This window comes from Schistocerca piceifrons, chromosome 1, assembly GCF_021461385.2.
Source record: "Schistocerca piceifrons isolate TAMUIC-IGC-003096 chromosome 1, iqSchPice1.1, whole genome shotgun sequence".
NCBI lineage: Eukaryota > Metazoa > Arthropoda > Insecta > Orthoptera > Acrididae > Schistocerca > Schistocerca piceifrons.
This window is the reverse complement of record NC_060138.1, coordinates 331,088,735-331,114,057: the sequence shown is the minus strand read 5'-3', so window position 1 is coordinate 331,114,057 and position 25,323 is coordinate 331,088,735. Positions and strand designations below refer to the sequence as shown.

The window sequence follows — 25,323 nt, the reverse complement described above, 5'->3', positions numbered from 1 at the left end:
AAGTCTTGAAGTATGTGAATGAGAATATGGTCATTTAACTGACACATACTATAAATAAATTTAAGGAAGAACAGCAGCTTCCAGAAGGACAGACACTAATACACCCTATACCCAAAAACGAAGATAGGCTGGAGCCTGGGAACTACAGAGGAATTTTGCTAATACAAGAGACCTGTAAGGTGTTCTCAAACTCATTTCTGTACAGAGTGGAAAAACAACTAAATACAAACTGGTGAGTACTAGAGGCTTCAGAAAGGGGAGATAAGGCACAGAACAAATTTTGAATGTAAAACCGGTAATTGCTATCAAAAACAGAGGAGCAACAATTTCAAACTTGTACTCATAATTTCACAAAAACTTATATTTCCACTAAACTGATGGACAATATTCCAAATTTTAAAGGAGATAAGTTTGGAAATGGAAGTCCAGTGTATTGATTAAACATGCTTTAAGCAGCACAACATTCTAGGTGAAGTTCAGAGGAAAGCTTGTAGAGGCCTTCCAGATTAAAACCAGAGTGAGACAGGGAGACGGATACTTCTTTTTGCTCCTTAACTACGTACTTGATAAAGTGATTAGGGAGTGGTGACGAGAAATGAAAGGAGTGGGTGAAATTTGACTGGGGTGCAAGAAAAAAGGAACCTGGGTAGACTGTCTCACATTTGCAAAAAATATTGTGATATCGTTGGAATCATTTACAGAGACAGTTAACCAAACCATGTAACTACAGAGATAAGTCACTAAAGAAGACCTACAGATCTCTGTTGAGAAGATACACTATAAAGCAAACATCAAGGCAGCTCCTAGGCTGATGACAATATGAGGAAGCAAAATTCAGAAGCTACAGACAGTTAGAAATCTGAGACAGTAGATAGAAACAGGGTGACAGAAAAGGAAGCAATGGAAGCATGAATAAACATAATGAATTTAGCATACAAATTAACTGTGAACATCTACAATAAGAAGAATATTTTTATCAATGTAAAACTGAGACTTTACCGGATAGTGATCTGCCCTAAAGCATTATACACAGCAGAGTCTCTGAACCAAGTAATAACAGGAATACTTAAGGATTCTCAGGAGGATATTGGGTCCTTGAAGGACAGAAGATGGTCAGCTTCGAAGATGAGCAAACCGAGGACTCTATACCAAGGTGGAGAGAATCTCTGACATCATTGGGAAAAAAAGAGCATGTTCTTCAGAACATCCTTCCAAAGGACTTGGGGGGGGGGGGGGGGGGGGGGGGGTTGTTGTTGTTGTTGTTGTTGTTGTTGTTGTAGTTGTAGTTGTTGACTTCAGTCCTGAGACTGGTTTGATGCAGCTCTCCATGCTACTATATCATGTGCAAGCTTCTTCATCTCCCAGTACTTACTGCAACCTACATCCTTCTGAATCTGCTTAGTGTATTCATCTCTTGGTCTCCCTCTATGATTTTTACCCTCCACGCTGCCCTCCAATGCTAAATTTGTGATCCTTTGATGCCTCAGAACATGTCCTACCGACTGGTCCCTTAACATATTAGAATAAAGTAAAGATTCCAATGAAGCAACAGTCTTAGGTTCAACTTTCACTACTGGAGGAATGTATTAGTGATTTCACTGAACAAGGAGTCTAAGGAAAGGTTGAGTCCTCTGTCTCTATACCTCATTCATCGGCTGATACAGAGAAAATGGAGTGGAATTTTAGACTCTGTGAAGAGTTAGCAAGACCTAAGGACAAGTTTACAAGAAAAAAAAGCTTAATGAAAATGTGGGTGCCCAATAGTGTTACTAGAAGAACTTTTTCTGGAACATGGGACAAATTTCAATTAACAATTTCTGAAATTCAAACAAAACAGGAATGTACATCCTATATTCTAAACTCTGTGATGACACTAAAAAGATAGTGGCTCTGAGCACTATGGGACTTAACATCTATGGTCATCAGTCCCCTTAAAAAGATAGATTTTGTTTCTTATTACTTAGTACGGGATGTTGCTGAGTGGTGAAAACACTCTTGATGAATTACCTTTTGGGAATGTTTCCAAGAAAAAATTAAAAATAAATTATGGTTGTTAAATAGTCAAGAGATACCAGCAATGGAGTTTGTTGTTGTTGTTGTTGTTGTTGTTGTTGTCTTCAATCCAAACTTGTCCTATCAACCTACTCCTTTTTTTTAGTCAACTGTGCCACAAATTTCTTTTCTTCTCAGTTCTATTCAGAATCTCCTTATCAGTTATGTGATCTTCCCATCTAATGTTCAGCATTCTTCTGCACTGCCAATATTTCACAAGCTTCTATTCTCTTCTTGCTTGCACTGCTTGTCATCCACATTTTAATTCTGTACAAGGCTACACTCCAGACAGGTACCCCCAGAAAACATTCCCTAACAGTTAAATCTATATTAGATGTTAACAAATTCATCTTTTTCAGAAATGCTTTCCGTATTACAGCCAGTCTGCATTTTATATCCTCTCTACTTTGACCATCATCAGTTATTTAGCTGTCCAAAAAACTTATCTACTACTATTAGGCCTCATTTCCTCAGCATCACCTGATTTAATATGACTACATCCAATTAACACTGTTTTCTTTTTGTTGATGTTCATCTTATATCTTCCTCTCAAAACAGCTTCCATTCCACTGAACTGTTCTTCCAGATCCCTTTGCTGTCTCTAACGAAGTTATAATGTCATCAGTAAACCTCAAAGTTTTTATTCCTTCTCCTTGAACTTTGATTTATTCTCCAAATTTTTCTTTGGTTTCCTTACCTGCTTGCTCAATGTAGAGACTAAACAACATTGGGGATAAGCTATAATCCTGTCTCACTCCCTTCTCAATTATCGTTTCCCTTTCACGTCCTTCAGCTATTGTAACTGCAGTCTGGTTACAGTAAACATTGTAAATAACCTTTCACCCCCTATATTTTATATCCACTACCTTCATAATTTTAAGGAGTGTATTCCAGTCAACACTGTCAGAACCTTTCTCTAAGTATACAAATGCTATAAACAAAGGTTGCCTTTCTTCAATCTATCTTCTAAGATAATTCAAATGATGGAAAATTCAGGACGGAATGTAGCAATATTATGAACAGGATAGTTGCTACTCCCCATATAGTGGAGATGCTGAGTCACAGATAGGCACAATAAAAAGACTGTCACACAATAAGCTTTCAGTCAACAAGGCATTTGTCAAAAGCAAATGCAACTCACACACACATACCACAGTCTCTGGCAGCTGAAGCCATACTACCAGTCTTGCTTCAGCTGCCAGAGACTGGTCATGTGGGGGAGGGGAAGGGGCAGGACACACACTCGCAGGTATGTGTTATCTGTTTTTGACTTGCTTCTATAACCTTGCACTTGTCCTCTATCCATTACTGTTAAGGCAGTTTGCACTTTCTGTCACTCTCATTTTGTAAATAGGCTGTTTAGGTTTTTTATTGGTAACGCCACTTAGTGCTCTGTATGAAAATCACTGGCTGTGCTGTGTGCAGTCAGTGGCTAGTTTGCATTGTTGTCTGCCATTGTAGTGTTGGGCAACTGGATGTTAACAGCGCATAGCGTTGCGCAGTTGGAAGTGATCCGCCAGCAGTGGTAGATGTGGGGAAGTGAGATGGCGGATTTCTGAGAGCGGATGATCTGGATATGCGACCATCAGAAACAGTACATTTGTAAGACTGGATGTCATGAACTGTTATATATATTATTACTTTTGAACACTATTAAGGTAAATACATTGCTTGTTCTCTATCAAAATCTTTCATTTGCTAACTATGCCTATCAGTAGTTAGTGCCTTCAGTAGTTTGACTCTTTTATTTAGCTGGCAGTAGTGGCGCTCGCTGTATTGCAGTAGTTCGAGTAACGAAGATTTTTGTGAGGTAAGTGATTTGTGAAAGGTATAGGTTAATGTTAGTCAGGGCCATTTTTTTGTAGGGGTTATTAAAAGTCAGATTGCGTTGCGCTAAAAATATTGTGTGTCAGTTTAAGCACAGTCATGTATAATTGTTGAAAGGGGACTTTTCATATGCCCTATCCTCTTGTGTTATTCTGCTATGTGTTTGTGTACACTTGTGTATTTGTGTTTTTCCTGTCTTTGTGTGTTTAGCTGATGAGAGTTATGTTGTAGAATTTTTCTAATACTATGTTATTTACTTTGTAAAGATGTTTAGACATTATTTATCTGTTCTGTTTTGTTGCTCATATGTGAAGTTGATGTTTCAAAAGTTATTCTGATCTTTATGTATGTACTTATGTCATAATTTTTGTAACACTGATGTGCATGTTTATTTCCATTCTTTTGTAAAGCCTGTTTTACTACGAATGTTATCTGTATTGTTATGTTCTTTAATGATGTATTTTGTACCTTTGTTACTGTAATCTTATGTTATAATTGTATAGACACCAGTTCTTCAAATTAAGTATCATTTCACTGCACACGTTTCTGTTGGTCATAATATATGCACAGTATGTGAAAAGTTGGGACTGTTAGTGCTTGCACGTGTGTTGATAATTCAGCAAGGGACTGGTTAACAGCATTGCTGGTTCTTAGAACGTTTCAAAACAAAAAAAAAACAAAAAAAAAATTGTGAGTGCACAAGTGGTGGTTCATGGACTTGCTATATTGTCCGCAAGACTCTTCAATGGTGATTGTGCACCTGCACAGTCGCAACAGATGGCTGCTGGCTGTCTCTGCAAGGACTGAAGTGGGTCTGCACCTCTGGTGGCCCACTAATACCGTAACCTCTACCAGGAATACAGTGGGTCTGCTCTGTGACGACCTACCTACCAATATTCTTGAAAACTTCGACTGACTCTGCTGTGGGTTTGCTCTGTTGTGGCCCATTACCTGTCTGCATTTCAAGAGTCAGCACTGTCTTTCCGTTGGAAGGACAACACTACTTCTTCAAGACTGCATGGAAATCCACTACTTCCATGTGCATTTTCTTTTACTGCTCAGAGTTTGAGAAAAACACTGCAATTTTTCTGTGATGAATGATCAGGACTGTCTTTATGGACTGTGAGAAAATTTTAGCTTTCGACTAACATTGTATCAATAAGTGTGTACATTTGATTTCTTTGTTATTGTAATTATGATTATGAAAAAATTTTTCAAATCTGTGTTGGCCACTGTCCAAAACAATTTGTAAAATTTTTTGTGGGGAGCATTGGGGCTATGTAAATAGGCTGTTTAGGTTTTTTATTGGTAACGCCACGTAGCGCTCTGTATGAAAATCACTGACTGTGCTGTGTGCAGTCAGTGGATAGTTTGCATTGTTGTCTGCCATTGTAGTGTTGGGCAGCTGGATGTTAACAGCGCATAGCATTGCGCAGTTGGAGATGAGCCGCCAGCAGTGGTAGATGTGGGGAAGTGAGATGGCGGATTTCTGAGAGCGGATGATCTGGACGTGTGTCCATCAGAAACAGTACATTTGTAAGACTGGATGTCATGAACTGCTATAAATATTATGACTTTTGAACACTGTTAAGGTAAATACATTGCTTGTTTTCTATCAAAATCTTTCATTTGCTAACTATGCCTATCAGTAGTTAGTGCCTTCAGTAGTTTGAATCTTTTATTTTGCTGGCAGTAGTGGCGCTCGCTGTATTGCAGTAGTTCGAGTAACGAAGATTTTTGTGAGGTAAGTGATTTGTGAAAGGTATAGGTTAATGTTAGTCAGGGCCATTCTTTTGTAGGGATTATTAAAAGTCAGACTGCGATGCACTAAAAATATTGTGTGTCAGTTTAAGCACAGTCATGTATAATTGTTCAAAGGGGACGTTTCAATTTTTTAGATTTCTGCTTCTCTTCTGCTTGCTTCTATTCATTTCCTGTTTTCAACTTTGAGAGTATTAACTTGGCATTTTTAAATGGTAATTTTTGTTGCATTGCAATAGGATAATGTCAATCATACCCTTTGGTTTTTTTTTTTTTTTTTTTTTTCTAGAACCAGATTTTTAATTTTGATTGTCAACCACACTTGGTAAATGAATGAAAATATTTTTTGTGGATAACTCATTGGATATTCCATATTTAATCATAAGAAGGATGAAATTTCATATAACTTAAACAATAGGGACTATTGTATTTTTATTAGCAGCACAAAATTATATAATTTGCATGCACTACTGAAATATGCTTCAAATTAAGGTGTCAAAGTAATCTGTCTTAAAAACATTGAGTGGTTACCTATCAATCATTTGAGATACAATAAGCTCTTTCTGCTTATTGTCAAATGTAGTTATTGTAGCATGATAATTCTAAAACTCACTAAATCAGTTATAACAAAAAATTATAGAATCTTGCCCTCTCTTGGATAAATTTCTGAGTAGGCCCATGAGTTAATCATTCAGTTTTTTCAGTTCTGCTGGAAGCCTATGAAAAGTGCACACTTTTCTGTACAGTGGTTGAGGAAATATTACCCAACTGCATATGATCCTTCCACCTATAGTGCTCACAGAATGAATGTTGCAGTTTCTTCTGAAAGAATCATCTGAATGACTCACTACTGTCAACAACGGTGCGCTGTATGTACAGGAATGCAGAGTTTTAACCCCGAGACACTTGAACAATGAAGTTTACAAAATGACAATAAAATTTTCCTTTTACAACAGTTCAGTGTGTGCTTTGCATTTAGTTATAGTTAAGCATTAATCTATTTTCTGAAAGTCATGTGCTAGTATTGTTGGCTACCCATTACCTACATCACCTATATTATGTTCCATGTCTTTCATATTAACTACAAAGAGAACATCTGCATATTTCATGGCAGATTATTAATAGATATCAAGAAAAGCAATGGACTCAGAATAGAATCTTGTGGCATCCCCTACATTACATTATCCAAGTCCAAGTCAAAGCTCTTCCTTGTGTGTGGACACTCACATGAACTATCTGTTTCCAAATAGGCTACAAAGTAAACCACTGTAAGGGTTTCCCTAACCCCAGTGTGTTCAGACTCATGCTTAAGTACTGTAAAGTCCACACAATCAAATGCTTCTTTTAAGTCAAAGACAATACCTACAGTCCTCAATATGTCATCCTGTCCTGCTTGTGCCTCACACACAAAAGAATTAATAGCATTTTCTGTAGACACTTGTGTCAAACAGCGTCCAACAGCAAATTATGTGTACTTAGATTTGCCACTAATCTCCTACACACCGTTTTCTGAAAAACTTCCGAAAACACTTGCAGCAAAAAAATTGACCAGTAATTGACCACATCATCTCTTTCATTCATTTTATAAATTTGTTTCACTAGTGAGTATTGCAATCAATCAGGAAACTGACTACACCAGTATGACCCATTTCAAGGTTCCCAGAATGAGATTTTCACTCTACAGCGGAGTGTGCGCTGATATGAAACTTCCTGGCAGATTAAAACTGTGTGCCCGACCGAGACTTGAACGGCAAAGGTCCCGAGTTTGAGTCTCGATCGGGCACACAGTTTTAATCTGCCAGGAAGTTTCATATCAGCGCACACTCCGCTGCAGGGTGAAAATCTCATTCTGGAAACATCTCCCAGGCTGTGGCTAAGCCATGTCCCCGCAATATCCTTTCTTTCAGGAGTGCTAGTTCTGCAAGGTTCGCAGGAGAGATTCTGTAAAGTTTGGAAGGTAGGAGATGAGGTACTGGCAGAAGTAAAGCTGTGAGTACCGGGCGTGAGTCGTGCTTCGGTAGCTCAGTTGGTAGAGCACTTGCCCGCGAAAGGCAAAGGTCCCGAGTTCGAGTCTCGGTCGGGCACACAGTTTTAATCTGCCAGGAAGTTTCATTTCAAGGTTGTCAGGAAATTGCCTACACCAATAAGATCCATTTCAAAGTTGATTAGGCTCACTAACAGTTACATTCAGACACAAGAAAGGTGTAATATTTTGAGTACCCATATTATGCCTTGATACCTCTTTCATAATTGGCGATATAGTTTTAATTTTGTTCTGACAGCTTTCTAGTTTCATGTTTAATACATTATTTAAACCTTTCTGATGAGGTTCCTCAGCACTTTGCAGTATTGTTGGTAGTAAAATTCTATTACCAAGCTCTGTCTGTCATATTGTGATACAATCCTGTTTTCTTCTACATGATACTTTAATGCCGTTAGTTACCTAAACTAATTGGTTATTAATACTGCATAAGCACCCACACGGTTTTGGCAAGAAAATGCTATTAAAGAAAGAGTTAAATGTTTGAAGAAGTGTACTACATTTGTTGTTCAAGTAGTCTGTATTGTAAACTTCTTGCCAAGTTAGTCCTTTGTGATTGGCTTTAAACACCTGCATTGCAGGTGGACTCACATCTCTAAATCTTTCGGTTACCAGTACTTCTTTGGGGTATGACTCTGCCTGGCTTTAAATGTCTACATTGCAAGTGGACTCGTACCTCTAAATCTTTCAGTTACTACTTTGGGGTATGACTCGGCCTTTATTCCTATTAAATAGCTTGCACGTTATGCTAACAAACAACTTCCATCTGCAGTTACTACGCTCTTTTTTCAACTTCACTTACAATATGGAATTATTATTTGGGGAAACTCTAGCAGTAGTATTAAAAAAAATTGCACTGCAAAGAAAGGCCATTGATACAATCCTGAATAAAAAACAGACTCATGCAGAACTGTCTCCAATAACCTTAAAAGATTGACATTCCCATTCACATACATATACACAACAATAATGTCATTAATCAGAGTCAATATACTACTAGAAAAAATGCAGATGTTACTTCACATAACAGAGGAAATAAACTCCAGCTGACAAGTATACTGCACAAACTAAGAGCTATTGAAAGAGTGTTTCTGTACTCAAGTGTACAACTGATAAAGTGTCTTCCTAAGAGTATGCAGAACAGCATTGATGAAAAGACATCCAGAAACCTCATGAACATTATTTAATGAAAGAAAAATTTTGTAGTGTAGAGGCATATATGAGTAAATAATGGGAAATATTTTCATTACCTGCATGTGTATTTGTAATCACCTGAATGTACTGTACACATCATGTGCTTTTGTATGACTGTTCTGTAGTCACTGGATGAAAGAATATCTGATGATCAGTAAGACCTAAATACAGATTTGGAGAAAAATGTATGCAGCATTATCAGCATGTTTGTCGCTTTACTACTTGTTCTTCTTCTTCCTAAGTGTTTGTTCCACATGCTGACAGGATGTACATGTTTGGCTCTCTGATGCCACATACGTGTCAGTTTGATGTTTAATATTGTAATACTAAGGCTATGTATTCTAAGATGTTGGATTAAGTTGACTTGTCCTATATTACAAGTACACATAATGTAATCAAACTGGACCCAATTTAAAAAAAAAAAAAAATCTATTTCATTCTTGAAGTGGGATGACACTTAGATGGCATCCACCATAACTTCTTGATAGGCTACCAAAATTAACAATTCTTATGGAGACAGAAAAACATGACACTCCAGTGAATATTGTGGATGAGTTGCAAAATTAGATTAGCAATGAGTTTGACAGGATTCATGATGCATCTGGAATGCTATTGGTGCAAGAGTAAAGTAGTCTACACAACACTAATGGGGATTTTACTGAAATGGGTGGAACGCATTTGTCATATGAATTATTGCAGCTTTTGAATCAGACAATTTCAGTGTAGTGAAAAATAACATTCATTGAATTAGCAGAGAAATATGGGTGCCAAAATATAGAAATATGGATTTATTTGGTGACTTTTTTCTGATTCAAGGTGTAACTACTGACTGCGCATTTGAAACATATAAAATGTTGACAGGTTTGGTAAGTGAAATTGGATACTGTTTACAAAGAAAAGAAGTAAACAAGTGAAGTCTTCAGTTACATCTTAAAATTGGAAACAACAAAAAACTAGAATCCAGACATACAATTTTATGTAAATCGGTAGAAGTCGGGAAACAGAGCCACTAATCTTTTGTGTCCACTCGCTGCTCCCTTGGCAATCAAACAGCAAACTGCAAAACAGCACCATTGTAGCCATTGTTGAAGGCAATGTTTCATACAACTGTCCCATATTCAGAAAGTTTGTGCTAAAATGAGTGATGAATCAGTTTCTGTCCCATTGTGGGTTCCATTTAAGACACCTTCCAGAAAAAGGTAGCTTACTACCCACACTAAGAGTATGAAGCACAAAGAACACATACAAAGGCTATGTTGTGTGAGGAAGATGGGGCATTTCTTTCCACATCACTCCTCTTCCTACAGCAGTTTGTACTCAGAGTGGAAGTTACCTCCTTTGTGCCCTGCATTCTCTTAGAGAGCTAGAAAAAGTTTACAGATAGTACTTGTTTACCAACTTACAGTTATGGAATATTTCTACACAATGACTGAATATGTTCAAAACTTCCAAGCCACTCATCATATTTTAAATACTATATGCTACAATTATTTACCTTCCATGTCCTTTTAGTAACAGACTTCAAGGGCCTAAAAATTGGTGGATGATAAGAAATAATCATCCCCACATTCTTTTCTAATGCTTCTTGCATTACAGCTTCAGTTAAATCATTTGTAAGCAAAATCTTCTCAACTGTTCTCGAAGTATAAGGCTGAATGAGTAGTCCTACATTATCCCACGTCTCAGCCAGTGATAATTCAGCAAATGAATTTAACTGTGAAATTACTTCATCCAAGGGCACACCAGCAGTACCGTGTTCATCCATGCTCAATTTTCTTCGAGGAATAATGTCACTATTAACAATGTTGTTACGACTACAAAGATAATGAAACTTCTTGATTCTGAAATTATAGTTAACAATCTTTCTTGTTAGCAACCTCACTGCAGCTCTTATTTGGAAGGTGTACAGATGCATCTAATGTACACAGTTTCCAAAGTAATTTAAACTGTAGGCTGTACTTTCATGTGAGAATAAACTTCTTATGTCAGCAACAATCTGTAACAGAAGAAGAACATCTAAAATGTATCCCTGGCAGTAAATCATTATTACAACAGTCGAAAAAGAGGTTATTACTAATGCAAAGGAAATGAGAGGCAGAAGGAACATATCATCATGGTCAAAAATAAGGTGTCTTTTATTGCAGGGAAACTGAAATTATATCAACAGAACAAAAAAAAAGGTTTTTAAATAGTATTTCATTTTAACTTTCTCTTGCAAACTATCATAGAAAACTAGTGAAGATTATGAGTCTGAAAACTAGTGTAGGGCTTAATTCATTACAACATTCCTAATTATTGTCCTTCATAAAATTAATATATTCAACTGCCAGTAAAATGGACCTGTCTGGAGGTTGTTTTGAATTTCACTCGGCAAGGGCTTACAAGAAGAGGTACATCATGGAGAAAACAGTGAAAAAGCTTCTCTAATGTATACAGAGTGAAATACTCAATCTTGAAAACTGAGGGAAACTTGGTATGTTACTGTACAATTTTCTGTCAACATTAACATCATTAGAGACATAGAGCTTATTCGGGTGAACTAGGATTTGATTCAGTCTTTTTGAATGACCAGTGCCAAGGTGATACATATTATGACATTTCAGCAGCCAAAAATCTTCTTTGCAGGAATCAACACACTTGTGTAAAACCCAGTTCACTCTATTCATCCCTGAGACCCAGGAAGCAGAAGATACCTGCTCCCTGGTTGATGCCATATTCCATAACCACCAGAACACATTCGACACAGTTCTGCACTGCCATCCGATGAACCAAATATGAGGGTACAGAATATCAGACCAGAGACCAGCTGTGTGACAGAACTGAAGAGTTTATAGCAAACAGAACACAACATGTCACTCTTAACAGATATAAACCTTCAAATATTGCTCATCAGTCTGGGATCCAAAGCAATTGGGACTGATAGAGGAAATAGAGAAGATCCTAAGAAGAGCAGTACGTGTCATTACACATTCATCTAGCATAAAAGCATCACAGAAACGTTCTGCTAATTTCAGGGCCAGGCACTCCAAGAGAGCAGTTCTGCATCATGGTGTAGCTTACTGTTAAAGTTCTGAGAGGGTATGTTCCCAGAAGAGACAACCAATATATTACTTCCTCCAACATATATCTTATGACAAGACTATGAAAGTAAAATTAGAGATATTTGAGCTCACAAGAGGCTTTCCAGCAGTTTTTCTTCCTGTGAGTAATTCATGGCCAGAATAGGAAAATGGGGAACTGATAGTAGTACATAAAGTACCCTCCACCAAAGACCATAAGATGGCTTGTGCAGCATGGATCCAGAAGCAGATGGTGATTTAGTGACCCAATCTAACTCACAGTGGTCTGACTGGAATCTGACATGCACTCTTTTTAAATGAAAGTCCAATCTTTTGGACCCATCACTCAGCACTGTTTTGATGCAATGCATTTCTTATTTGTACCAACTCTTAGATTTGGTGAAGGCAAAATTGAGAGTAGCAAGTGTAATTCCTCTTGCATCAAATTTTAGCTATCCTGAAAGTAGAAATTGCACCTTATACGGGAAAGAAGAAATTGAAAAGGGCTCTGGAGCATTAAAATGAAGAAGAATCTGAATTAAAATAAAATTTCCATCATATAAGTGATTACTTTGTTGTCAAAATTTTAAGTATTACTCATCGTTTGCTTTCCTCATTAAATAATCAGATCTCATCAACTCTGCATCACATGTCATCACACATCCATCATCAAGAGTTTTCACTATAAGCCCTATTACTTTTATAGGTTTTACTTCCAGATGTTTGCATGTTACTGTATTAAAGAAGCCTGACTGCTTTGATATGACCCTTCATGAATTCCTCTCCTAGCCAACTATTTCATCTCAAAGTAGCATCTACACCTAACATTCTCAGTTATTTGTTGGATGTATTTCAACCTCTCTTTTCCCCCTCTACAGCTTCCTCTTGTACCCCAGAAGTTATTCCTTGGTGTCTTAACACATTTCCTATCATTCTGTCCCTTCTTGTCAAAGTTTTCCACATGCTCTTTTTCCATAGGCTCCTCTCCTTGCTGATTCTGCAGAGAACATCATTTTTTATCATTCCACCTATTTTCCACCATTCTTCTGTAGCACAACATCCCAAATGCTTCAGTTCTTTACTAGCCAGTTTTTCCACAGTCCATGATTTACTTCCATACAATGTTATGTTCTAAGCGTACATTCTCAAAAATTTCTTCCTCAGATTAAGGCCAATGATTGATACTAGTAGACTTCTTTTGGCCAGGATTCTTTGCTGTGATAGTTTGATTTTTAGGTCGTTGTTGCTTCATCTGTTGTGTGTCATTTTGCTTCCAAGGTAGAGGAATTCCTTCACTTCGTCTATTTTGTACTGCCAAATTTTAACGTTAAGCTTATCACTAACCTCATTTTGGCTACTCCTCATTGCTTTTGTTGTCTTTAGTTTACTCTCAGTCCATACCATGTGCTCATTACACTGTTTATTTCATTCAAAACATCCTGCAATTCTTCCTCACTTTCACTGAGAATAGCAGTTTCATCAATGAATCTTATCATTGAGACCCTTTCACTCAGAATTTTAATCCCAGACTTGAAACTTTCTTTTACTTTTGTCATTGTTTATTCACTGTATAGATTTAATAGTAGACTACAACCCTGTCTTACACACTTTCTAACCTAAACACTTTGTTCATGGTCCTCCATGCTTATTGCTTCCTCTTTGTCCTTGTACGTATCCTACATCACGTATCCTTCTGTAAGGTTTACAACTATTTTCCTCAGAATTTTGAACATTATGCACCAGTTTACATTGCCAAATGTTTTATATAGGTTGGCAAATCATTGAAATGTGTCTTGACGTTCCTTAAGTGTAGCTTCCCTTACCAAGTGCAAAGTCAGAACTGTCTCTCTAGTATCTTTACTTTTCCTAAAGCCAAACTGACCTCACCTAACAGCTCTTCAGTTTTGTCTTGCATTCTTCTTTACATTATTCTTGTTAGCAGCACAGATGGATAAGCTGTTCGGTTGACTGTGTGATAGTTCTCACAGTTATCTGCCCTTGGTATCTTCATGTCTGTGTGGATGTTGTTTTTCCAAGAGGCTGATGGTATGCCTCAAGACTCATAGATTCTACAAACCAACTTGAGCAGTTATTTGATTGCCAATTCCATCAATAATTTTACAAATTTGAAATGAATATTACTTGTGCCTAGCACCTTGTTTTTTACGAGTCATCCAAAGGTATTTTAAGCTCTAACTCCAGTGGTGAATCGCCTATGTCTTCCATATGGTTACCATTTATTCTTTTATCATGTCATCAGACAATTCCTCTTCCTCATAGAGGTCTTCAACATACTCATTCTGCTTTTCCACACACTCCTCTACATTTAACACTAGAATATATCATGCACTCTTAATGCTGAAACATTTGCCTTTAATTTCACTGAATGTTGTTTTGAACTTTCTGCATGCTGAATCAGTTCTTTTGACAACCATTTCTTTTCAATTTCAGACAGTGCAAAATCCAGGATATAATACAATATTATGAAGTAAGAGAGAGAGAGAGGGAGAGAGAGAGAGAGAGTGTGTGTGTGTGTGTGTGTGTGTGTGTGTGTGTGTGTGTGTGTGTGTGTGTGCAGGCGCGCGTGCGTGCGAGCACGAGCGCGCACGCACATGCATATAAAAAACCACCATCTCTGGCTGCTAAGGGCAGCCACTGGTAATAACAATCTATCTTTTTCATAATATTGTCTTTTTCAGTTTCTTCGTAATTATCCTGCAGCCATTTCACTGTGGCTACCTTATTTATTTTTTTCTAAAAGACTATTCCTGAACATTATTATATTTTCTTTATTTGTCAATCAATTGAAGTATTTCTTGTGTTAACCAAGTTAACTTCAATATTTCCTTCCTTGTACCTATAATAAATTGTCTTTCCAACTTCTGTGGTTGCCCTGTTTACTGGTTGTAGCAGAAAATCATATCCACCACATTACTTGTGGAGAACAGGCTTCTGTTGCTCACAAATGGCAGAAAGAGAAAAGTACTGAAACATTTGTATGTGCAAACAGCACAATACCAGTCAACACAAAAGTAAAGTCATCTGTGTAAGTACAAAAGATACCGTAATACATACCCAAAATTGTAATTTACTGCATAATAACACATATAAAATTACAGTACAACAGAAGTTGAACACATAAATGACTGCAGACTACCTAATGCTCAGACTGAAGTGTTGTTAGAAGATTATGATACAGATAGACATCAAAACACACCATTGAACCTATTGGTGGATCAGTAACACAATGACTGTGTTCAAATCCACAACAAAAAGTCTTCCAGTCCCTTCTACAAACAAGTGTTCAGATTTCTGGAAATGTGCTCTTCTGGACCCATGTTTACTAATTTCGTTTCTATGAGTTCTACCACCTCACAAAATAGCTGACACCTTTTTTACATTTTATATAGTTCAGAATAGTATTCATAATAATTTCAGTGTGCTTTTGCAATGCTAACCCCAAGTATTCAAATAATTTATAGAAAGATTGGTTGATAACCAGTCGCATACTTAGGCACAGGCCAAATGGAATCAATCTCTAATGACCTCCTTACATCAAAATGTTAAAATTCTAACTTCCTGATTTTCTTTTGTTAATGCATGAAGAGGAAGGGCAATGTATCAGTGTGCATGGAGCAGTAACATATTGGTGTACTAGTTATGGAGGCAGAAGTGGCATATAATGATCTATACGATTTCCAGAAAACACCAAATGGAAAAACTTGCAGTGTGTAAAATACCATTGCTAGAGATGGAAAAAATTAAATGTATGTCAAATAAACATCAAGAACACCTCATTTTAATCTGAGGAATTGCAGTTGTCATCACATTAACTCTGTGATAACAATAATGAAAATTCCTGGATGAAGCAATGCATACAATAAGTGAAAGACAGCCACTCACCTGTGATGGATTGATGCTTGGATGTACTGTGGTTTGTGTGTGAATGTCTGTGCTTTTTCTAGAAAAAGGGCTACCACCCAAAAGTTAGTGTGAATGCTGTTTTCTGTTAAGTATCTTCTAACTGCTGGTAATAAACAACTTTTTTAGAATATAAGAGTAGAACTAACACAACAGTTGCTATGCCTCTCAGATGATGATGATGATGGTGACAACTGTGTATAGTTGTTCCCAATTTATCAGCTATAAATATACGAAGTTTCAATGTCTTCTGTATTATGTTTCATAGGAGGATTTCTAAAATATTATGCATTAAGGATCACTTGGAATCTATACCACAAGGAATATCCTCATGGAGATTTTCCTGATCAATGAGGCAATGAAACATGAGATTGACATGGCAGTGACAGGTGCAACAATATACGATTTTACATAACTTTGTGTCACAGAATGTTAGGAGGTAGACTGTTTCACAAATCAGCATCATTAAAAAAAATTCCCATATTTGTAGCTTCTATAACTTTATTGTTTTACTTAAAAAAGTTATTATGTATTGGAAACTTCCATCCTTTGCTGAAGAGAGAGGATTGGTGGAGAGTAGTATCTGCCCAGTTGTAGGAGTTTTTTTACTTTTATGAGTTAGGTACATGATGAAAACCCAAGAGAGGATAGTCAAAACCTCCCTAAACCCTGCTCTCCTCAAATATAAGAAAGTGCAATAGTTATACTGTAACTCCACCAGCTAATGAATAAAAATTATGCTTCCCATTGCCACATGAATATTAGAAATTCTGGAATCATTGACTGTTCCATACAACATATAGTCTACAAATATTGCATCGTGTGGCAATTTTCCTTAAAAATTTAACACTAGAAGCAGAATTTTCAGATCGCTGAAAAATCGCTGGAATGAAGATGTTTTGCTATTTCTCTGCCTGTGCAATTGCAGATCTTTCTATTAGTCATTTACGAAAGTGTAAAGTGAATGAAGTTATCTGTGAGATCCATATATTTTCCCAAACACTTTTATTATGGAACATTACTCAATGTATGAACTGAATAAAGTAGATGATACATTGTGGAACAGATATTCCCCATATACCACAGCAGTTACAGAGGTTATGAAAAGGAACAAAAAGGCAAACTAAGAAATTCACGCAGTAGTTCTCATTTCTTATCTTTCAGGAACTGATCCTGATATTAGAAATACTGCAATATGTGTTAAATAATTGGTTGCAGATTCACTAAGAAACAAAAATTCAGTGAGAGGCTTGTAAAAATTGTTTATTCACTGCTCACATCAGCCTCATTTACTTTTTCTTTTCCAGTTTTTTTTTCCATGAATTTGTTCGAGCTTTCAGTTCAATAAAATTAATTATCTTCCTTTGTAAACTTATTTATTTGCTACTGCTTTCATACTCTGCTCACTGTAAACATCTGCTCTGCAATAGATAACTTCATAAAACTGGTATTCTACTTTGTCACCCCCAAACAACGACCTTACTTTTCTTGCCACTAGCCAACCAACAAATAACAGTGTGTTATGTCAAAGTCATTCCTTGGAGCTTTTTAACATCTTTTTCTAGAACATTATCTTTTCATCTGTTCTTTGTAACAGTAGGGCTGCACGATCATTAGCATAAGGTCTCAATTATTTTTCCCCATTATGTTCTGATTTTAACAGTAACTGCTTGTTAGCACAAATCTCTTGTTCTTTGCAGATGCCAAGTTGCTCATATAATTCAGTATTTCTGCGTGTCATATACAGATGATCTGTGTACAGAAGAAATGGCAGATTTCTAAAACAGGAAAACCTTACATTGAGCTACTAGCAGCCACATCAACTACTCAACCATAAAGCCTGGGTGAACGCAGTTAAAAACTAAAGTCATTAAGGTGCAGACAGGTTGTATTGAATGTGATGCTGATACACTGAATGCACTGAAAATCATTTCAATGAAATTTAACCATCATATTGGCATATTGTTGCTAAGGATCTTATCCTATTCACAATAAGTGATTGTTTCATTAGGACAATATTCTACCATAAAATATTATGGTTCTCTGAAATTTTGGGCTTCACTGGTTGTAATATTGCTCTTCAACTCACGTCAACACTAATCAAAAACTTTGTTGAGTATGGAAAGTATTAATGTCTCAAAACCTGAGAACACTGTATGAGAATGAGTCAATATTATTTCTCTTTCATTTCCATGACTCAGTACTCCACTCATCCTACAGAATCAGAGCCATTTCCAGATCACACACTTGTTATACATTTATTCCATATGTCAGGGGGTGTCAGTACAACATCTGGAAGCTTATTGCTGAGTCACAGTAGACTAACAATTATCAACAGGCTTCAGGCTACAGAAAAGACCTCCCAGATTCCTCTCCCATACATTCATGATAGATCAGTGTAATTTTATAGCCAATAAAAGCTTGTAAGAATGACACTGATGATGATGCTGAAGTCCCACACTCATTGACAGAGCATAGGGGAACGATGCGGGAGACCCGCACCACCATATTGGGCAAGGTCCTAGTGGAGGTGGTTTGCCATTGTCTTCCTCCAACCGTAATGGGGATGATGATGATGATGATGAAGATAACACAAGACCACCCAGTCATCTCGAGGCAGGTGAAAATCCCTGACCCCGCCGGGAATCAAACCTGATACCCGCACTCAGGAAGCGAGAATGCTACCGCGAGACCATGAGCTGCCAATACAATGACATCATGACTTCAGAAACATATCTCCAGAAAAAGGACAACCTATCTCTCAGGAAGCCTTCTGCAATATGGCCGCACATCAGTTATTTTAGTAGTATAAGTATTTAAATTCCGACATAGTGATACATGTAGAAGGATTTTAATGATAAAGGTTACATTTTGTTTTTAAACTGTTTCGTAATTTCCTTAATGGCTGCTTTCTTTTTGTTTGTTTTTTTTTTATTCAGAGTTAATATGTCATTACAGATATGGATTCTTTCAAATTCAATAGTTCTTTATATTAATTTCTTCTCTCCTGACCTAAAAAAGCATTAGACAGTTCACACTTCTTAAATTGTTGTCTGCAACATAATGGGAGACATAGGGAGCATTAGTATAGTCCTTACTTAATACTGGGTGTAGAAAAATTTTAAGTAGGCTTCTGTCTACCTTCTAGCATCTGCCAGTTCAAGTTTTTAGCATTTCTGTGATGCTCTTCCACGAGCCTAACCTGTCACAATTCATGCTACCCTTCTTTATCTTCCAAACAGCAGTTAACTTGGAAGCACCAGTATATTTATTAACAAAATATGATCACATCAAACAAAACGCATGACTAGATTAAGGATTTCTTGGTGGGGATGCAGCATATTATCTAGGATGGAAAAACAACACGAGCAGAAGTAACTCCATGCATGCCCCAAAGAAGTGTTTAGGTCTCTTGATTTTTATGTTGTATATTAATGACCTGGCAAACAATATTAATAGTAGCCTGCAGCTGTCTACAAAGAAGTGTTACCTACACAAATATCAAGATTTCCATAAATTTCAAAGTGGTGCAAAGTTTGGCAACTTGCTTTAGTGTTTGGAAAAACTGTGCAGAAAAGTAGTATCCTACAACATCTAAGAGACACAATTGAAATCAGTAAACTCATATACATATTTGAGTACCACAGCCTGTAGGGATATGGAATGTAATGAGCATATAGGTTCCCTCACAGGATTGGCAAGATAGCAGACTTTGGTTCACGGGCAGTATACTGGAAAAATGCAGTCAGTTTACAAAGAGACTAATTGCAAATCACTTAACCTCAAAATATTGCTCAAATATGGGGAGAGAAAGGCAGCATAAACAGGCGTAACTTCAGTTAAGTTATGGGAAAGAATCATGGAGGTGATGAAGAACCTGGTCTGGTAGATGTTTGAAGATAAAAATACTAACCATTCGATGAAATCATTGTTACAAACTTTCAAGTGAGGAATATCCTACAACCCTGTATGTGCACTATTGTTTCTGTGGGAACTTCAGTGACAAAATAAGATCAATTAAGGCACACACAGAAAATAAAGCAGTCATTCTTACTATGCTCCATATACGAATAGAATGGAAGGAAACCCTAACATGACAAGTATAATGCTTTTCTAATTGAATTTAAATGCATATTCGAATCGGCCTTTCCTAAAAGGACTGTTGAATTCAAACGTGAAACCTATTCTAATAAAAACTAATGATTCATACCATACTCATAATTCCAGTACGAAGATGGACCTCCATTATGAATTAAAAACCCTTAGTATTTTACAAAAAGTAGTCCATTACATGAGCTGCAAGGTGTTCAATGCCCTCCCACCATCGCTGAAATCACATGTCCACAAGCTTCCCAAATTTAAACAACCGCTCAAAAACAACCTAATACACAATTCCTTTTATTTGGTTGAAGAACATTTCAAATGTGTTAACTCTAATTGATTTTTTTCTTTTAATTAAATCTGATGTTCTCTTATGCATTATGATAGTTGGTACCATTGCTAACATTACTATGTCTTTTTTGTAGCTATTAAGATCTGCCTTTATTTTAACTTTTTTTAAGTGTAATTTTGTCAATACCTATTAATGTGTGTTTCATTTTATACCTATACCCCCTCTTGCAAGATGGTTTTTTGTGTGTCCCTTTTGTAATAATCTGACATCCTACAGCCAAGCGAATCTCTCACTGTATTGGATTTACAGGATCTCAATAAATAAATAACATGTGGTACTTTTGTCTGCCAGGTCAGTATCTGAAAGCTGATTGGCACGGAAATTTATTAGCGTGTTTGCTTCACACGGCAAGGTTAGGACCTTCAGGCCCTCTCTCATATCGGACTGACTTCCTCAGTGAGTAAATATGACAATTTGAGTGGTAAGCGAATAATATAAAAAACAATAATAATAATAATAATAACGAAGATTATATGTATAGTAATGAATATATATAATTTAAGAAATGTCAGTTTTATCAACGTCGAGAAATTTTCTTTTATGTTCTTCTCAAATGTGAGTAATATCTAGTATGGAAAGCCTGTACAGTGATATGAAGAAATCGGGTTTTGATGTTCACAACACATAATGTAAATGTGGACAAGAGTAGACACAAGCCACATATTTCTACACCTCCTGTGCCCAACAACCACCACTGAGGATGATATCGTTCATACCACTATGAATGCCTAGGAGGTTGCGATTTTCTGGCCGGTTGTGATATTGTATTTTCCCAGTCTACTTGCTCTGTTTCCTGGCTTGAGTGACAGCCTGTGTATTTGTATGTTTCTGACTTGAGAATAAATAAATGTACTTCATAAACAGTAATGGACATAATACTCTTTTCCTAGTGCACACCTCAAAGTAACTTCTACAGCTGTCAATGAATCTTTATCCAAAACTTTGTACTTCTTCCTTCACAGCAAAAATTGCTTAATCCAGTAATAAATTTAGTTTGATGCCTCATGTCATAGTACTTTTATTAGTAAGTGTTGGTGTGGTGCTGGGCCAAATGCTTTTCAGAAGACAAGGAAAATTGCATCCACCTGACTGCTTTGATATACGACTCCCAGAATTCATGTTAGATGACATGGATGGAAGAGGTCATCCTGCAAGAGGTACTCCATTATACGGGAACTCATAATATCTCTTAAGATTCTACTAGAGATGTATATCAATAAGATGGTAGTTTTGTATGCAGACAGGAGGGATCTGTGCCTACTTCCACACATTGGGCACAGTTTCCTGTGCAAGAGCTATACATTTTAGTGCAGTTAAGAGAGGGCTTAACTCAGCTGCAAGTTTAGTATATTATCTGATTAGGTATTCATTGAAGCCATGAAGCCTTTCAGTTGCTCTTCAGTGCCACTGAAAATATTTTTTTAAATAGTATGATAATTAACCCAGAACAGTACTCCTGGATCTTCCTTTGCAAAGGAATATTTGAAAATTTTGCTTTTGTCTTGCTACCCTCAAATGTGGTTCCTGTGTCAACATGAGTGTCTGGACAAATCAGTAACTCTTGATGCCACCAGCACCCTTGACATGTGAATTTCATTGGGTTTGTTACATGTCTTTTGATAAAATTCTATATGGCAGTCTCTGAAGTTTCATTCACTGTCCTTATGATAACCAAATGCATCTCATTTAGCATCTCTGTGTCTATAGCTCTCTGGACTGTTCTTCAATTACAGTGTTTATTTAAAAGGTTCTTTTCACAGACTATACTACCTCCCATAACGGAGTGTTCTGCTAGATACATCTCTCTTAACGGGTGGCCAACAATTTGTCCAGATTTCAGTTACAGTTCCTCTAGATGCTTCCGCCTAGAGCTAAATGCCTCCATGAGATATGACACTACTGTCTCCTTTATCTAGTTTGCTGCACATGTAAGCCTAAATTTGTTTTAGTTGCCCTTTGTAGTTTGGTAATCATTTTTGCTATGAGTCCTGATACGGTCATTTTCAAAGATGTCAAGTCCATTTGTTATCATTAAATATAATTCTGTCATGAGTGAGCTTCTAAACTATTTCTTCTGAGTAATTTCAAAGAAAGTGTCAAGTGTTGTTTCATAGGCTGTCCTACCAGAAACACCAGTTACAAAACTGTAATTTTCCCAATTGACCGTTGGAATGATTAAGGCTTCCTCTGATGATGACAGTACGACTGAGGAACATATGTACTAGCAAGCTGAAGATTCCTTTAAAGTTTATGGTAATGTCTGAAGGTGAGTGGTTGTGGACTGAAGGCCCAGTTACAGGTAGTTGCCCACCCTTGATACTGAGTCTTCCTTAAATGCTCTATCATGCAGCTTCATTTTATTAAACCCAATTTCTCTGTAACACTATCTGAAAGAAAGTAACACAACCAATGCTACTTTAAATCCCAACTGTAAGATGTCACTGCTACACTTTGCCTAGAACAAACCTGTTTGCAAAGCTTGCTACACAAACAGGCAAATATGTGTCAAAGCAGAGAGGTGGAATCTGACACTTTCACCGACTCTATTTTTGTCATAATGTAACTGCAGGAGGCACACCTTCCAAGACCAATTATAATTACTCTTGTGGTAGCTCATGTCAGTTCATAAAAGTAATATTAATTTTTAACTAAGTGAAATATTTGGGAAAACCTCATTCCAAATTTACACTCTAAACAAAAAACAAAATCTTTATTATATATACATAAAAAAGAAAACAGAGACAATATGTGTACTAGCAGTTACTGTCTTCACAGAAATGATGAAACTTATGCATGTGCTTCAAACTGTTTTATCTGTCTGTCACTGTGCATTAGCAGCAACGGAATGTCTAGGTCAAGAGTTAGCAGAACCGTTCATCTGTTTAATAATCACTGCAGTTCCAAATTTTTATTTCTCCATCATCACTTGCAGATGCTAATAAACCAGGAAACGTAGGATTCCATGAAACACTGTTAACATCTTGTGTGTGGGCTCCATAGCATGTGTGCAATAAAGAGAAAGTCGGGGCATTTCTATCAGAACCAGGAGATTCCTTAAAAATTCTAATATTGTCGTCACCACACGCTGTTACAATGAGGTCTGTTGTCCCACACCAGTCAATATCATAAATTGTACGATTATGATAACCTGACAATGTGCACACGCATTTCCACACAGCATCCGTTCCTGGTGTCACAATTCCCTCAGAATTACCTGGGAGGTATTCATTCCAAATTTTTACCGTTAGATCAGCACTACATGTTGCAAGTCGTGAGCCCGTGGGATTAAAAGCCAAACCCCAAACAGTTGACTCATGAGAACTCAAAGTAGCTGCACAAATCCAATCATTGTCATCGGGGTCTTCCCTAAAAATTTTCACAGTGTTATCGTAACTGGCGGAAGCCAATATATCAAGATGTGGATGCCACAACACTTTCTTAACATCTTGCGTATGTGCATTCAAGACAGCTGCACATTCATACTCATCATCTTCTGCAACTTCCCACACCCACACGCTTTTATCTCTGCTGCATGTTGCAAGTAGCTGTCCCGATTTTGACCAGGAAACACTTTTTACTTCGTTTTCATGACCTTCCAACGTTGCATTACATTCAAACTCTCCTGATTTTTTATCCCAAATAGCCACAGTAGCGTCGAAACTTGCTGACGCTAGGTAGTTTCCACAAGGAGACCATGCTACTTGACGGATAGTCCTTTGATGACCGTCAGTTAAAACTGCTTTAGTAATCCATTTATCGCCTTCTCTACCCCAGATTCGAATTGTTTTATCTTCTCCACAACTTGCCAGAAATGATCCTTGGGGATGCCAGCTAACATTCCATACCCGTCCTTGATGACCAAGTAAAGTTTGCACAGATTCCATGCGTACCATTGTGTCTGTAACGAAATATTTCACACCGCTGTGCTGAATGTGCAATGTTAGATCGTAAAGCAAAAAGGTCACATCTGAAATTTATTACCTTTATTTTCTACGCTTTTTTCACTCTTGTATTACCCTCTCCGCGGACGTAACACTCGTCATACAATGCCACACCACTAACTCCACTTGCTAAAGGATGTAAACAAAACCTACTAGTATTTAGTATTTACATCTGCGACCAGCGATGTACACATTCGCTTGATAGAAGTAGTTCGTTTGAGCAGATGCCAGCTGGCTCGTGCGCATGCGCAAAGCTGAAGTCGCGTATGAGCAGTGCCTTCTCCCGCTTCTGGCTACTTGAAGCGTGGCTGTTTGCGGTACGAGCAGTTGCAGCAAGTAGACAGATGCAACCTGGAAAAATTTTTCCGGCGCGCCCAAGCTGCCAGATTCGCGCATGCGCAGACAAGCTGAGTTATAGATGGAGAGGGGTTTCTTCTCCACGTAACCCGTGTATATGCTTCGTGATATTGAAGCTCTCTTCGTTTACAGCTCCCACGTCAAATGAAAACAAAACAGATTTCTGTGGCCGGTAGCTATCAAGTGAATTAATATACAGTCTCATAATCATGAAAGACCAAAATAAGTTAGTAGTTTCAATTTCCTGATTTTGTATTATTTCCACATTATTAGCAATCAAGCATTAATGTCTTAATGAAGCTATTTCTGTCAGTTTTGAAGAGAAATTTGCTTCTATTTATTTTTCCGCTGAGGCAGTTATTTTATTTGAAACGAAATGTTTCATTCCGCACTATTGGTTACTTTTACCTTTATTTTCTACGTTTTTTTCACTATTGCATTACCCTCTCCTCGTACGTAAAACTCGTCATACAATGTCACACCACAAACTAACGCATGTAAACAAAATCTACTATTTAGTGTTTACACCTGCGACGAGCGAGGTACACATTCGCTCGATAGAAGTGTCTCAACTTAGTAGTTTGTACAGAGGCGTTCCAGAATTTCCCAGTAACCATGAAAAATATGGTACTTCGACGTTGCTTCCTAAAATTGGAAAAACAAATACCGTCAAGATTGTTGGGAAAAGTCGAAAGAGTTAACTTGAGGAAAGTGCGT

General features: G+C 37.2%; 2 protein-coding genes across 2 annotated transcripts in view; both read right to left on the bottom strand.

The window, feature by feature from the left end:
• The window catches only part of LOC124791761 (NIF3-like protein 1), a 77,035-nt gene extending 52,611 nt beyond the window's left edge, over positions 1-24,424 (bottom strand). Inside the window, exons 1-2 of the mRNA XM_047257885.1 lie at positions 24,290-24,424; positions 10,371-10,871 (exon numbers count right to left, since the gene is read on the bottom strand). Coding sequence (XP_047113841.1) covers positions 10,371-10,790 — 420 coding nt within the window. The 5' untranslated portion in view covers positions 10,791-10,871; positions 24,290-24,424. The remainder of the gene's footprint in view (positions 1-10,370; positions 10,872-24,289) is intronic.
• Positions 23,000-25,076, bottom strand: LOC124791777 (probable cytosolic iron-sulfur protein assembly protein Ciao1). The gene is made up of 2 exons (XM_047257887.1): positions 25,015-25,076; positions 23,000-24,206 (listed from the first exon to the last, which is right to left on the bottom strand). Exon 2 carries the CDS (start codon positions 24,199-24,201, stop codon positions 23,191-23,193), a length of 1,011 nt encoding a protein of 336 aa, XP_047113843.1. The 5' UTR covers positions 24,202-24,206; positions 25,015-25,076; the 3' UTR covers positions 23,000-23,190.
• Between the last annotated feature and the right edge of the window lie 247 nt (positions 25,077-25,323).